Source organism: Strongylocentrotus purpuratus, unplaced genomic scaffold (assembly GCF_000002235.5).
Source record: "Strongylocentrotus purpuratus isolate Spur 01 unplaced genomic scaffold, Spur_5.0 spur5_scaffold_18, whole genome shotgun sequence".
Taxonomy (NCBI): domain Eukaryota; kingdom Metazoa; phylum Echinodermata; class Echinoidea; order Camarodonta; family Strongylocentrotidae; genus Strongylocentrotus; species Strongylocentrotus purpuratus.
The window spans coordinates 6816369-6830818 of NW_022145603.1; the positions used below are offsets into that span (position 1 = coordinate 6816369).

Below are 14450 nucleotides of genomic sequence, written 5' to 3' on the forward strand. Positions count from 1 at the left end.
TGTTTGTTTTTCTTTCTGACAGACACACTGACGCACCATCGAAACTTGCGGAACATTGACAATTTTTTTTTCTCGAAAGACACATACATCACACACCAGTCTCCATTACATTCCTGGATCAACAAATGCTGGACTCCATGCCTTTGTTTCTTTTAAAAAGAAAACCCCATTTCAAGTGATTACATTTTTGTATCTCTGATACTTACAAGGTGGCATTCCGGAGCTTCACACGGAAAAAGCATTTATTTTATTAAAGGTAACGACCAGTTTTGGAAACACCCCCCTCTCAAAAAATGGAATGGAAGCTCTTTTTACCAGTCATGAGAAAGAATGTGTTTTGATGATACAAATTTTGCCGAAAAACCGCCTACTAATTGATATTTTTGGGGGTAAATTATTAAATCTGTTTGGACCTGATAGATATAGGCACACGTGTCGCGCACCTTTCGCGTAGTCCCATACATCTTTCTGGGTACAGTCCTTGTAACTTTACCAAGACTAGGCCAAATTGCTTATCATTTCGATGATTCCAGAACCTTGCAGTACACACCAATACTTATATGTTAGATGATCAACCTTTTCTGATCGATTCCACAACGTTTCTTTCACAATGCAATCGCATGACCATAACTAGTCTTTATCTCTAATAGAAAACTGACTGAACCTTTATACAATTTAACATTTTTTTTACTCTAATGATGCTTTTATTCTCAGCGACACATTTGATGCGTCTGATGGTCTCAACATGAATGTCAAAGTCAGTTTATAAATAAAATATAAATATTAAAAAAAAGACATTTTTTACTCCTAGTCCTATTTCATTTATTATTAGTAGTAGGGTTAATAATATTTTTTTTTTGGTTAACCGTTGTCTGTTTACTAGGCAATTCAGAAGAAACCAGAGCTGGTTTATTCTGGGTAAGTTAGCATGAATGTTGATTAAGAAACGTAAATTACACAGACCTGTTAAATAATACTCCCCCAAAAAGAAAAACAATCTTATTAAAAGATATGTTTTCAGATTCATATTTCATCCAAAAATAGTACCTACACAAGGTGAACATAAGATAAATAGTCAAGCAATGACATATTTTGATAGGTTGATGATGATAATGATTGTGATGGTGGTGAGCATGATGGTGGTGATGTCGACGGTGGAGATGATGGCAATGGTGATGATGTCAGTGGTGATAATGCCAGTGGTGATGGCGATCCTGATCTATTTATACATTATTCAAATGAAATGAATCAACTAAATATCTCTTTAAATTTTTTTGTTCTCGCTTAAAAACAAATCATAATTGGAATCACAATTTCAAATCTTTTCTTTAAATGACCATGCACTCCCGTTTTTCATGTGTCAACTTGAGATGATTAAGAGTGTAGTTTCTCTTATAACTGCACTAACAGGTCGGACACCCTTTGTTTCTACGTTGATCCCTGTCGACTCTGAATGAAGAATAACCTCCGAAATTTTCCTCACTAATGACTAAAGGTTTCTTTCATTTCATTTCCTTGTTCGCTCTTTATCTATAATGTCTTGATGAGCAAGTTGCAATTACTTTACATAAAAAGTGTATGTATGAAAGTTTGTAATTTGTTTTGACTCAATGTCTTACTTGTTTCGCAATCTTTTCCAGCATAGCCCATTACGCAGGCACAAGTATAGTCGTTTACTCCATCAGTACAAGTTCCTCCATTCTCACAGGGGTCAGGATTACAATCGTCGATATCTGTGCAAAATGAGTTCCAATCACAATAAATGGGATAAAAGTGACGAGAATAACATTTCATTGTTGATATATTTATTTTCATTTAGCGGATAACAGAAAAATCAAAAAAACAAAAGTGGCATTTTAAGGGCTAATAATGTCATATTTAATTTGAATTAATTCATTTGTAAAACTATTCATACATTATTCAATTGAAATTGATCAACTAAATATATCTTGAAGAAAAAAAATTCTTCCAAAATCGAGGACTTAGCAAGAAAATATATTCATGAAAAGAATATCATTGTCAGAGAAAACTTAGTGTGCCCCTGCCAGACAGAAAGAGTCACTAAAGCAAACGTTTTTGTTCTTTAAAAAAAAAATTATTATTAGGAAAGATTGTTGTGTTAATCACAATTTCAAATCTGTTCTTTAAATGACCATGCACTTCTGTTTACCATGTTTCAACTTGAGATGATTAAGAGTGTAGTTTCCCTTATTTCTACACAAACAGGTGGGACACCCTAATATCTTTGTCTCTACATTCACTCCTGTGGACTCTGAATAAAGAAAAACCTGCGAAATTTTTCTCACTAATGACTAAAGGTTTCTTTCATTTCATTTCCTTGTTCGCTCTTTATCTATAATGTCTTGATGAGCAAGTTGCAATTACTTTACAAAAAAAGTGTATGTATGAAAGTTTGTAATTGTTTTGACTCAATGTCTTACTTGTTTCGCAATCTTTTCCAGCATATCCCATTACGCAGGCACAAGTATAGTCGTTCACTCCATCAGTACAAGTTCCTCCATTCTCACAGGGGTCAGGATTACAATCGTCGATATCTGTGCAAAATGAGTTCCAATCACAATAAATGGGATAAAAGTGACGAGAATAACATTTCATTGTTGATATATTTATTTTCATTTAGCGGATAACAGAAAAAACAAAACTGGCATTTTAAGGGCTAATAATGTCAATTTTAATTTGAATTAATTTATTTGTAAAACTATTCATACATTATTCAATTGAAATTGATCAACTAAATATATCTTGAAGAAATTAAAAAAATTCCAAAATTGAGGACTTAGCACGAAAATATATTCATGAAAAGAATATTATTGTCAGAGAAAACTTAGAGTGCTCCTGCCCGACAGAAAGAGTCACTAAAGCAAACGTTTTTGTTCCTTTAAAAAAAAAAAATTATATTAGGAAAGATTGTTGTGTTAATCACAATTTCAAATCTGTTCTTTAAAAGACCATGCACTTCCGTTTACCATGTTTTAACTTGAGATGATTGAGAGTGTAGTTTCCCTTATTTCTACACAAACAGGTAGGACACCCTAATATCTTTGTCTCTACATTCACTCCTGTCGACTCTGAATAAAGAAAAACCTGCGAAATTTTTCTCACTAATGACTAAAGGTTTCTTTCATTTCATTTCCTTGTTCGCTTTTTATCTATAATGTCTTGATGAGCAAGTTGCAATTACTTTACATAAAAAGTGTATGTATGAAAGTTTGTAATTTGTTTTGACTCAATGTCTTACTTGTTTCGCAATCTTTTCCAGCATAGCCCATTTCGCAGGCACAAGTATAGTCGTTCACTCTATCAGTACAAGTTCCTCTATTCTCACAGGGGTCAGGATTACAATCGTCGATATCTGTTCAAAATGAGTTCCAATCACAATAAATGGGATAAAAGTGACGAGAATAACATTTCATTGTTGATATATTTATTTTCATTTAGCGGATAACAGAAAAAAAAACTTGCATTTTAAGGGCTAATAATGTCATTTTTAATTTGAATTAATTCATTTGTAAAACTATTCATACATTATTCAATTGAAATTGATCAACTAAATATATCTTGAAGAAATTAAAAAAATTCCAAAATTGAGGACTTAGCACGAAAATATATTCATGAAAAGAATATCATTGTCAGAGAAAACTTAGAGTGCTCCTGCCCGACAGAAAGAGTCACTAAAGCAAACGTTTTTGTTCCTTTAAAAAAAAAATATATATTAGGAAAGATTGTTGTGTTAATCACAATTTCAAATCTGTTCTTTAAATGACCATGCACTTCCGTTTACCATGTTTTAACTTGAGATGATTAAGAGTGTAGTTTCCCTTATTTCTACACAAACAGATGGGACACCCTAATATCTTTGTCTCTACATTCACTCCTGTCGACTCTGAATAAAGAAAAACCTGCGAAATTTTTCTCACTAATGACTAAAGGTTTCTTTCATTTCATTTCCTTGTTCGCTTTTTATCTATAATGTCTTGATGAGCAAGTTGCAATTACTTTACATAAAAAGTGTATGTATGAAAGTTTGTAATTTGTTTTGACTCAATGTCTTACTTGTTTCGCAATCTTTTCCAGCATAGCCCATTTCGCAGGCACAAGTATAGTCGTTCACTCTATCAGTACAAGTTCCTCTATTCTCACAGGGGTCAGGATTACAATCGTCGATATCTGTTCAAAATGAGTTCCAATCACAATAAATGGGATAAAAGTGACGAGAATAACATTTCATTGTTGATATATTTATTTTCATTTAGCGGATAACAGAAAAAAAAACTTGCATTTTAAGGGCTAATAATGTCATTTTTAATTTGAATTAATTCATTTGTAAAACTATTCATACATTATTCAATTGAAATTGATCAACTAAATATATCTTGAAGAAATTAAAAAAAATCCAAAATTGAGGACTTAGCACGAAAATATATTCATGAAAAGAATATCATTGTCAGAGAAAACTTAGAGTGCTCCTGCCCGACAGAAAGAGTCACTAAAGCAAACGTTTTTGTTCCTTTAAAAAAAAAATATATATTAGGAAAGATTGTTGTGTTAATCACAATTTCAAATCTGTTCTTTAAATGACCATGCACTTCCGTTTACCATGTTTTAACTTGAGATGATTAAGAGTGTAGTTTCCCTTATTTCTACACAAACAGATGGGACACCCTAATATCTTTGTCTCTACATTCACTCCTGTCGACTCTGAATAAAGAAAAACCTGCGAAATTTTTCTCACTAATGACTAAAGGTTTCTTTCATTTCATTTCCTTGTTCGCTTTTTATCTATAATGTCTTGATGAGCAAGTTGCAATTACTTTACATAAAAAGTGTATGTATGAAAGTTTGTAATTTGTTTTGACTCAATGTCTTACTTGTTTCGCAATCTTTTCCAGCATAGCCCATTTCGCAGGCACAAGTATAGTCGTTCACTCTATCAGTACAAGTTCCTCTATTATCACAGGGGTCAGGATTACAATCGTCGATATCTGTTCAAAATGAGTTCCAATCACAATAAATGGGATAAAAATGACGAGAATAACATTTCATTGTTGATATATTTATTTTCATTTAGCGGATAACAGAAAAAAAAAAAACTGGCATTTTAAGGGCTAATAATGTCATTTTTAATTTGAATTAATTATTTGTAAAACTATTCATACATTATTCAATTAAAATTGATCAACTAAATATATCTTGAAGAAATAAAAATTCTTCCAAAATCGAGGACTTAGCAAGAAAATATATTCATGAAAAGAATATCATTGTCAGAGAAAACTTAGTGTGTCCCTGCCAGACAGAAAGGGTCACTAAAGCAAACGTTTTTGTTCTTATTTAAACAAAAAAGTATTGTTAGGAAAGATTGTTGTGTTAATCACGATTTCAAATCTGTTCTTTAAATGACCATGCACTTCCGTTTACCATGTTTCAACTGGAGATGATTAAGAGTGTAGTTTCCCTTATTTCTACACAAAAAGGTGGGACACCCTAATATCTTTGTCTCTACATTCACTCCTGTCGACTCTGAATAAAGGAAAACCTGCGAGATTTTTCTCACTAATGACTAACAGGTCTACACTAACAGGTAGGACACCCTAATATCTTGGTCTCTAAATTCACTCCTGTCGACTCTGAATAAAGGAAAACCTGCGAGATTTTTCTCACTAATGACTAAAGGTTTCTTTCATTTCATTTCCTTGTTCGCTCTTTATCTATAATGTCTTGATGAGCAAGTTGCAATTACTTTACATAAAAAGTGTATGTATGAAAGTTTGTAATTTGTTTTGACTCAATGTCTTACTTGTTTCGCAATCTTTTCCAGCATAGCCCATTACGCAGGCACAAGTATAGTCGTTCACTCCATCAGTACAAGTTCCTCCATTCTCACAGGGGTCAGGATTACAATCGTCGATATCTGTGCAAAATGAGTTCCAATCACAATAAATGGGATAAAAGTGATGAGAATAACATTTCATTGTTGATATATTTATTTTCATTTAGCGGATAACAGAAAAATCAAAAAAACAAAACTGGCATTTTAAGGGCTAATAATGTCATTTTTAATTTGAATTAATTCATTTGTAAAACTATTCATACATTATTCAATTGAAATTGATCAACTAAATATATCTTGAAGAAATAAAAAAAAATCCAAAATCGAGGACTTAGCAAGAAAATATATTAATGAAAAGAATATCATTGTCAGAGAAACTTAGTGTGCTCCTGCCCGACAGAAAGAGTCACTAAAGCAAACGTTTTTGTTCCTTTAAAAAAAAAAAAATATTTAATAGGAAAGATTGTTGTGTTAATCACAATTTAAAATCTGTTCTTTAAATGACCATGCACTTCCGTTTACCATGTTTCAACTTGAGATGATTAAGAGTGTAGTTTCCCTTATTTCTACACAAACAGATGGGACACCCTAATATCTTTGTCTCTACATTCACTCCTGTCGACTCTGAATAAAGAAAAACCTGCGAAATTTTTCTCACTAATGACTAAAGGTTTCTTTCATTTCATTTCCTTGTTCGCTCTTTATCTATAATGTCTTGATGAGCAAGTTGCAATTACTTTACATAAAAAGTGTATGCATGAAAGTTTGTAATTTGTTTTGACTCAATGTCTTACTTGTTTCACAATCTTTTCCAGCATAGCCCATTTCGCAGGCACAAGTATAGTCGTTCACTCTATCAGTACAAGTTCCTCCATTCTCACAGGGGTCAGGATTACAATCGTCGATATCTGTTCAAAATGAGTTCCAATCACAATAAATGGGATAAAAGTGACGAGAATAACATTTCATTGTTGATATATTTATTTTTATTTAGCAGATAACAGAAAAAAAAATGGCATTTTAAGGGCTAATAATGTCATTTTTAATTTGAATTAATTCATTTGTAAAAGTATTCATACATTATTCAATTGAAATTGATCAACTAAATATATCTTGAATAAATAAAAATTCTTCCAAAATCGAGGACTTAGCAAGAAAATATATTCATGAAAAGAATATCATTGTCAGAGAAAACTTAGAGTGCTCCTGCCCGACAGAAAGGGTCACTAAAGCAAACGTTTTTGTTCCTTTAAAAAAAAAATATATATTTAATAGGAAAGATTGTTGTGTTAATCACAATTTCAAATCTGTTCTTTAAATGACCATGCACTTCCGTTTACCATGTTTCAACTTGAGATGATTAAGAGTGTAGTTTCCCTTATTTCTACACAAACAGATGGGACACCCTAATATCTTTGTCTCTACATTCACTCCTGTCGACTCTGAATAAAGAAAAACCTGCGAAATTTTTCTCACTAATGACTAAAGGTTTCTTTCATTTCATTTCCTTGCTCGCTTTTTTTTCTATAATGTCTTGATGAGCAAGTTGCAATTACTTTACATAAAAAGTGTATGTATGAAAGTTTGTAATTTGTTTTGACTCAATGTCTTACTTGTTTCGCAATCTTTTCCAGCATAGCCCATTTCGCAGGCACAAGTATAGTCGTTCACTCTATCAGTACAAGTTCCTCTATTCTCACAGGGGTCAGGATTACAATCGTCGATATCTGTTCAAAATGAGTTCCAATCACAATAAATGGGATAAAAGTGACGAGAATAACATTTCATTGTTGATATATTTATTTTCATTTAGCGGATAACAGAAAAAAAAAACTGGCATTTTATGGGCTAATAATGTCATTTTTAATTTGAATTAATTCATTTGTAAAACTATTCATACATTATTCAATTGAAATTGATCAACTAAATATATCTTGAAGAAATTAAAAAAATTCCAAAATTGAGGACTTAGCACGAAAATATATTCATGAAAAGAATATCATTGTCAGAGAAAACTTAGAGTGCTCCTGCCCGACAGAAAGAGTCACTAAAGCAAACGTTTTTGTTCCTTTAAAAAAAAAATATATATTAGGAAAGATTGTTGTGTTAATCACAATTTCAAATCTGTTCTTTAAATGACCATGCACTTCCGTTTACCATGTTTTAACTTGAGATGATTAAGAGTGTAGTTTCCCTTATTTCTACACAAACAGATGGGACACCCTAATATCTTTGTCTCTACATTCACTCCTGTCGACTCTGAATAAAGAAAAACCTGCGAAATTTTTCTCACTAATGACTAAAGGTTTCTTTCATTTCATTTCCTTGTTCGCTTTTTATCTATAATGTCTTGATGAGCAAGTTGCAATTACTTTACATAAAAAGTGTATGTATGAAAGTTTGTAATTTGTTTTGACTCAATGTCTTACTTGTTTCGCAATCTTTTCCAGCATAGCCCATTTCGCAGGCACAAGTATAGTCGTTCACTCTATCAGTACAAGTTCCTCTATTATCACAGGGGTCAGGATTACAATCGTCGATATCTGTTCAAAATGAGTTCCAATCACAATAAATGGGATAAAAATGACGAGAATAACATTTCATTGTTGATATATTTATTTTCATTTAGCGGATAACAGAAAAAAAAAAAAACTGGCATTTTAAGGGCTAATAATGTCATTTTTAATTTGAATTAATTAATTTGTAAAACTATTCATACATTATTCAATTAAAATTGATCAACTAAATATATCTTGAAGAAATAAAAATTCTTCCAAAATCGAGGACTTAGCAAGAAAATATATTCATGAAAAGAATATCATTGTCAGAGAAAACTTAGTGTGTCCCTGCCAGACAGAAAGGGTCAGTAAAGCAAACGTTTTTGTTCTTATTTAAACAAAAAAGTATTGTTAGGAAAGATTGTTGTGTTAATCACGATTTCAAATCTGTTCTTTAAATGACCATGCACTTCCGTTTACCATGTTTCAACTGGAGATGATTAAGAGTGTAGTTTCCCTTATTTCTACACAAAAAGGTGGGACACCCTAATATCTTTGTCTCTACATTCACTCCTGTCGACTCTGAATAAAGGAAAACCTGCGAGATTTTTCTCACTAATGACTAACAGGTCTACACTAACAGGTAGGACACCCTAATATCTTGGTCTCTAAATTCACTCCTGTCGACTCTGAATAAAGGAAAACCTGCGAGATTTTTCTCACTAATGACTAAAGGTTTCTTTCATTTCATTTCCTTGTTCGCTCTTTATCTATAATGTCTTGATGAGCAAGTTGCAATTACTTTACATAAAAAGTGTATGTATGAAAGTTTGTAATTTGTTTTGACTCAATGTCTTACTTGTTTCGCAATCTTTTCCAGCATAGCCCATTACGCAGGCACAAGTATAGTCGTTCACTCCATCAGTACAAGTTCCTCCATTCTCACAGGGGTCAGGATTACAATCGTCGATATCTGTGCAAAATGAGTTCCAATCACAATAAATGGGATAAAAGTGATGAGAATAACATTTCATTGTTGATATATTTATTTTCATTTAGCGGATAACAGAAAAATCAAAAAAACAAAACTGGCATTTTAAGGGCTAATAATGTCATTTTTAATTTGAATTAATTCATTTGTAAAACTATTCATACATTATTCAATTGAAATTGATCAACTAAATATATCTTGAAGAAATAAAAAAAAATCCAAAATCGAGGACTTAGCAAGAAAATATATTTATGAAAAGAATATCATTGTCAGAGAAAACTTAGTGTGCTCCTGCCCGACAGAAAGAGTCACTAAAGCAAACGTTTTTGTTCCTTTAAAAAAAAAATATATTTAATAGGAAAGATTGTTGTGTTAATCACAATTTCAAATCTGTTCTTTAAATGACCATGCACTTCCGTTTACCATGTTTCAACTTGAGATGATTAAGAGTGTAGTTTCCCTTATTTCTACACAAACAGATGGGACACCCTAATATCTTTGTCTCTACATTCACTCCTGTCGACTCTGAATAAAGAAAAACCTGCGAAATTTTTCTCACTAATGACTAAAGGTTTCTTTCATTTCATTTCCTAGTTCGCTCTTTATCTATAATGTCTTGATGAGCAAGGTGCAATTACTTTACATAAAAAGTGTATGTATGAAAGTTTGTAATTTGTTTTGACTCAATGTCTTACCTGTTTCGCAATCGTTTCCAGTATAGCCCAGTACGCAGGCACAAGTATAGTCGTTCACTCCATCAGTACAAGTTCCTCCATTCTGACAGGGGTCAGGAGTACAATCGTCGATATCTGTGCAAAATGAGTTCCAAACACAATAAATGGGATAAAAGTGACGAGAATAACATTTCATTGTTGACATATTTATTTTCATTTAGCGGATAACAGAAAATCAAAAAAAAACCGGCATTTTAAGGGCTAATAATGTCATTTTTGATTTGAATTAATTCATTTGTAAAACTAATCATACATTATTCAATTGAAATTGATCAACTAAATATCTCTTGAAATGTTTTTCTCTTTTCCAAAATCGAGGCCTTAGCAAGAAAATATATTCATGAAAAGAATATCATCGTCTCAGAAAACTTAGTGTGCCCCTGCCAGACAGAAAGGGTCACTAAAGCAAACGTTTTTGCTCTTACTTGAAAACAAATCATTGTTGGGAAAGATTGTTGTGGTAATCACAATTTCAAATCTGTTCTTTAAATGACCATGCACTTCCGTTTACCATGTGTCAACTTGAGATGATTAAGAGTGTAGTTTCCCTTATTTCTACACTAACAGGTGGGACACCCTAATTTCTTTGTCTCTACATTCACTCCTGTCGACTCTGACTAAAGAAAAACCTCCGAGATTTTTCTCACCAATGACTAAAGGTTTCTTTCATTTCATTTCCTAGTTCGCTCCTTATCTATAATGTCTTGATGAGCAAGTGCAATTACTTTACATAAAAAGTGTATGTATGAAAGTTTGTAATTTGTTTTGACTCAATGTCTTACCTGTTTCGCAATCGTTTCCAGTATAGCCCAGTACGCAGGCACAAGTATAGTCGTTCACTCCATCAGTACAAGTTCCTCCATTCTGACAGGGGTCAGGAGTACAATCGTCGATATCTGTGCAAAATGAGTTCCAAACACAATAAATGGGATAAAAGTGACGAGAATAACATTTCATTGTTGACATATTTATTTTCATTTAGCGGATAACAGGAAAATCAAGACAACAAAACCGGCATTTTAAGGGCTAATAATGTCATTTTTGATTTGAATTAATTCATTTGTAAAACTAATCATACATTATTCAATTGAAATTGATCAACTAAATATCTCTTGAAATGTTTTTCTCTTTTCCAAATTCGAGGCCTTAGCAAGAAAATATATTCATGAAAAGAATATCATCGTCTCAGAAAACTTAGTGTGCCCCTGCCAGACAGAAAGGGTCACTAAAGCAAACGTTTTTGCTCTTACTTGAAAACAAATCATTGTTGGGAAAGATTGTTGTGGTAATCACAATTTCAAATCTGTTCTTTAAATGACCATGCACTTCCGTTTACCATGTGTCAACTTGAGATGATTAAGAGTGTAGTTTCCCTTATTTCTACACTAACAGGTGGGACACCCTAATTTCTTTGTCTCTACATTCACTCCTGTCGACTCTGACTAAAGGAAAACCTCCGAGATTTTTCTCACCAATGACTAAAGTTTTCTTTCATTTCATTTCCTTGTTCGCTCTTTATCTATAATGTCTTGATGAGCAAGGTGCAATTACTTTACATAAAAAGTGTATGTATGAAAGTTTGTAATTTGTTTTGACTCAATGTCTTACCTGTTTCGCAATCGTTTCCAGTATAGCCCAGTACGCAGGCACAAGTATAGTCGTTCACTCCATCAGTACAAGTTCCTCCATTCTGACAGGGGTCAGGAGTACAATCGTCGATATCTGTGCAAAATGAGTTCCAAACACAATAAATGGGATAAAAGTGACGAGAATAACATTTCATTGTTGACATATTTATTTTCATTTAGCGGATAACAGGAAAATCAAGACAACAAAACCGGCATTTTAAGGGCTAATAATGTCATTTTTGATTTGAATTAATTCATTTGTAAAACTAATCATACATTATTCAATTGAAATTGATCAACTAAATATCTCTTGAAATGTTTTTCTCTTTTCCAAAATCGAGGCCTTAGCAAGAAAATATATTCATGAAAAGAATATCATCGTCTCAGAAAACTTAGTGTGCCCCTGCCAGACAGAAAGGGTCACTAAAGCAAACGATTTTGCTCTTACTTGAAAACAAATCATTATTGGGAAAGATTGTTGTGGTAATCACAATTTCAAATCTGTTCTTTAAATGACCATGCACTTCCGTTTACCATGTGTCAACTTGAGATGATTAAGAGTGTAGTTTCCCTTATTTCTACACAAACAGATGGGACACCCTAATATCTTTGTCTCTACATTCACTCCTGTCGACTCTGAATAAAGAAAAACCTGCGAAATTTTTCTCACTAATGACTAAAGGTTTCTTTCATTTCATTTCCTTGTTCGCTTTTTATCTATAATGTCTTGATGAGCAAGTTGCAATTACTTTACATAAAAAGTGTATGTATGAAAGTTTGTAATTTGTTTTGACTCAATGTCTTACTTGTTTCGCAATCTTTTCCAGCATAGCCCATTTCGCAGGCACAAGTATAGTCGTTCACTCTATCAGTACAAGTTCCTCTATTCTCACAGGGGTCAGGATTACAATCGTCGATATCTGTTCAAAATGAGTTCCAATCACAATAAATGGGATAAAAGTGACGAGAATAACATTTCATTGTTGATATATTTATTTTCATTTAGCGGATAACAGAAAAAAAAAACTGGCATTTTAAGGGCTAATAATGTCATTTTTAATTTGAATTAATTCATTTGTAAAACTATTCATACATTATTCAATTGAAATTGATCAACTAAATATATCTTGAAGAAATTAAAAAAATTCCAAAATTGAGGACTTAGCACGAAAATATATTCATGAAAAGAATATCATTGTCAGAGAAAACTTAGAGTGCTCCTGCCCGACAGAAAGAGTCACTAAAGCAAACGTTTTTGTTCCTTTAAAAAAAAAATATATATTAGGAAAGATTGTTGTGTTAATCACAATTTCAAATCTGTTCTTTAAATGACCATGCACTTCCGTTTACCATGTTTTAACTTGAGATGATTAAGAGTGTAGTTTCCCTTATTTCTACACAAACAGATGGGACACCCTAATATCTTTGTCTCTACATTCACTCCTGTCGACTCTGAATAAAGAAAAACCTGCGAAATTTTTCTCACTAATGACTAAAGGTTTCTTTCATTTCATTTCCTTGTTCGCTTTTTATCTATAATGTCTTGATGAGCAAGTTGCAATTACTTTACATAAAAAGTGTATGTATGAAAGTTTGTAATTTGTTTTGACTCAATGTCTTACTTGTTTCGCAATCTTTTCCAGCATAGCCCATTTCGCAGGCACAAGTATAGTCGTTCACTCTATCAGTACAAGTTCCTCTATTATCACAGGGGTCAGGATTACAATCGTCGATATCTGTTCAAAATGAGTTCCAATCACAATAAATGGGATAAAAATGACGAGAATAACATTTCATTGTTGATATATTTATTTTCATTTAGCGGATAACAGAAAAAAAAAAAAACTGGCATTTTAAGGGCTAATAATGTCATTTTTAATTTGAATTAATTAATTTGTAAAACTATTCATACATTATTCAATTAAAATTGATCAACTAAATATATCTTGAAGAAATAAAAATTCTTCCAAAATCGAGGACTTAGCAAGAAAATATATTCATGAAAAGAATATCATTGTCAGAGAAAACTTAGTGTGTCCCTGCCAGACAGAAAGGGTCAGTAAAGCAAACGTTTTTGTTCTTATTTAAACAAAAAAGTATTGTTAGGAAAGATTGTTGTGTTAATCACGATTTCAAATCTGTTCTTTAAATGACCATGCACTTCCGTTTACCATGTTTCAACTGGAGATGATTAAGAGTGTAGTTTCCCTTATTTCTACACAAAAAGGTGGGACACCCTAATATCTTTGTCTCTACATTCACTCCTGTCGACTCTGAATAAAGGAAAACCTGCGAGATTTTTCTCACTAATGACTAACAGGTCTACACTAACAGGTAGGACACCCTAATATCTTGGTCTCTAAATTCACTCCTGTCGACTCTGAATAAAGGAAAACCTGCGAGATTTTTCTCACTAATGACTAAAGGTTTCTTTCATTTCATTTCCTTGTTCGCTCTTTATCTATAATGTCTTGATGAGCAAGTTGCAATTACTTTACATAAAAAGTGTATGTATGAAAGTTTGTAATTTGTTTTGACTCAATGTCTTACTTGTTTCGCAATCTTTTCCAGCATAGCCCATTACGCAGGCACAAGTATAGTCGTTCACTCCATCAGTACAAGTTCCTCCATTCTCACAGGGGTCAGGATTACAATCGTCGATATCTGTGCAAAATGAGTTCCAATCACAATAAATGGGATAAAAGTGACGAGAATAACATTTCATTGTTGATATATTTATTTTCATTTAGC

The 14450-nt window shown here is 32.4% G+C and overlaps 2 protein-coding genes across 2 annotated transcripts; both read right to left on the reverse strand.

Annotated features, from left to right (window-relative positions):
- Positions 1–1030: 1030 nt before the first annotated feature.
- LOC115925493 (delta-like protein C) lies at positions 1031–8385 on the reverse strand. The gene is made up of 9 exons (XM_030989454.1): positions 8278–8385; positions 7462–7575; positions 6643–6756; positions 4890–5003; positions 4075–4188; positions 3260–3373; positions 2511–2555; positions 1707–1733; positions 1031–1047 (listed from the first exon to the last, which is right to left on the reverse strand). Exons 1-9 carry the CDS (start codon positions 8306–8308, stop codon positions 1031–1033), a joined length of 690 nt encoding a protein of 229 aa, XP_030845314.1. The 5' UTR covers positions 8309–8385.
- A 760-nt stretch (positions 8386–9145) lies between these two features.
- On the reverse strand, positions 9146–13429 carry LOC115925311 (delta-like protein C). The gene is made up of 3 exons (XM_030988983.1): positions 13322–13429; positions 12506–12619; positions 9146–9319 (listed from the first exon to the last, which is right to left on the reverse strand). Exons 1-3 carry the CDS (start codon positions 13350–13352, stop codon positions 9150–9152), a joined length of 315 nt encoding a protein of 104 aa, XP_030844843.1. The 5' UTR covers positions 13353–13429; the 3' UTR covers positions 9146–9149.
- Positions 13430–14450: the final 1021 nt, after the last annotated feature.

Excerpts from the sequence above, each read along its gene's own strand:
- LOC115925311 (XM_030988983.1), bottom strand. The coding sequence starts at position 13,352 with ATGGGCTATGCTGGAAAAGATTGCGAAACAA. Across the intron at positions 12,620-13,321 it reads TGGAAAAGATTGCGAAACAA|ATATCGACGATTGTAATCCT; the intron begins GTAAGACATTGA and ends CATTTTGAACAG. Across the intron at positions 9,320-12,505 it reads TGGAAAAGATTGCGAAACAA|ATATCGACGATTGTAATCCT; the intron begins GTAAGACATTGA and ends CATTTTGCACAG.
- LOC115925493 (XM_030989454.1), bottom strand. The coding sequence starts at position 8,308 with ATGGGCTATGCTGGAAAAGATTGCGAAACAA. Across the intron at positions 5,004-6,642 it reads TGGAAAAGATTGTGAAACAA|ATATCGACGATTGTAATCCT; the intron begins GTAAGACATTGA and ends CATTTTGAACAG. Across the intron at positions 4,189-4,889 it reads TGGAAAAGATTGCGAAACAA|ATATCGACGATTGTAATCCT; the intron begins GTAAGACATTGA and ends CATTTTGAACAG.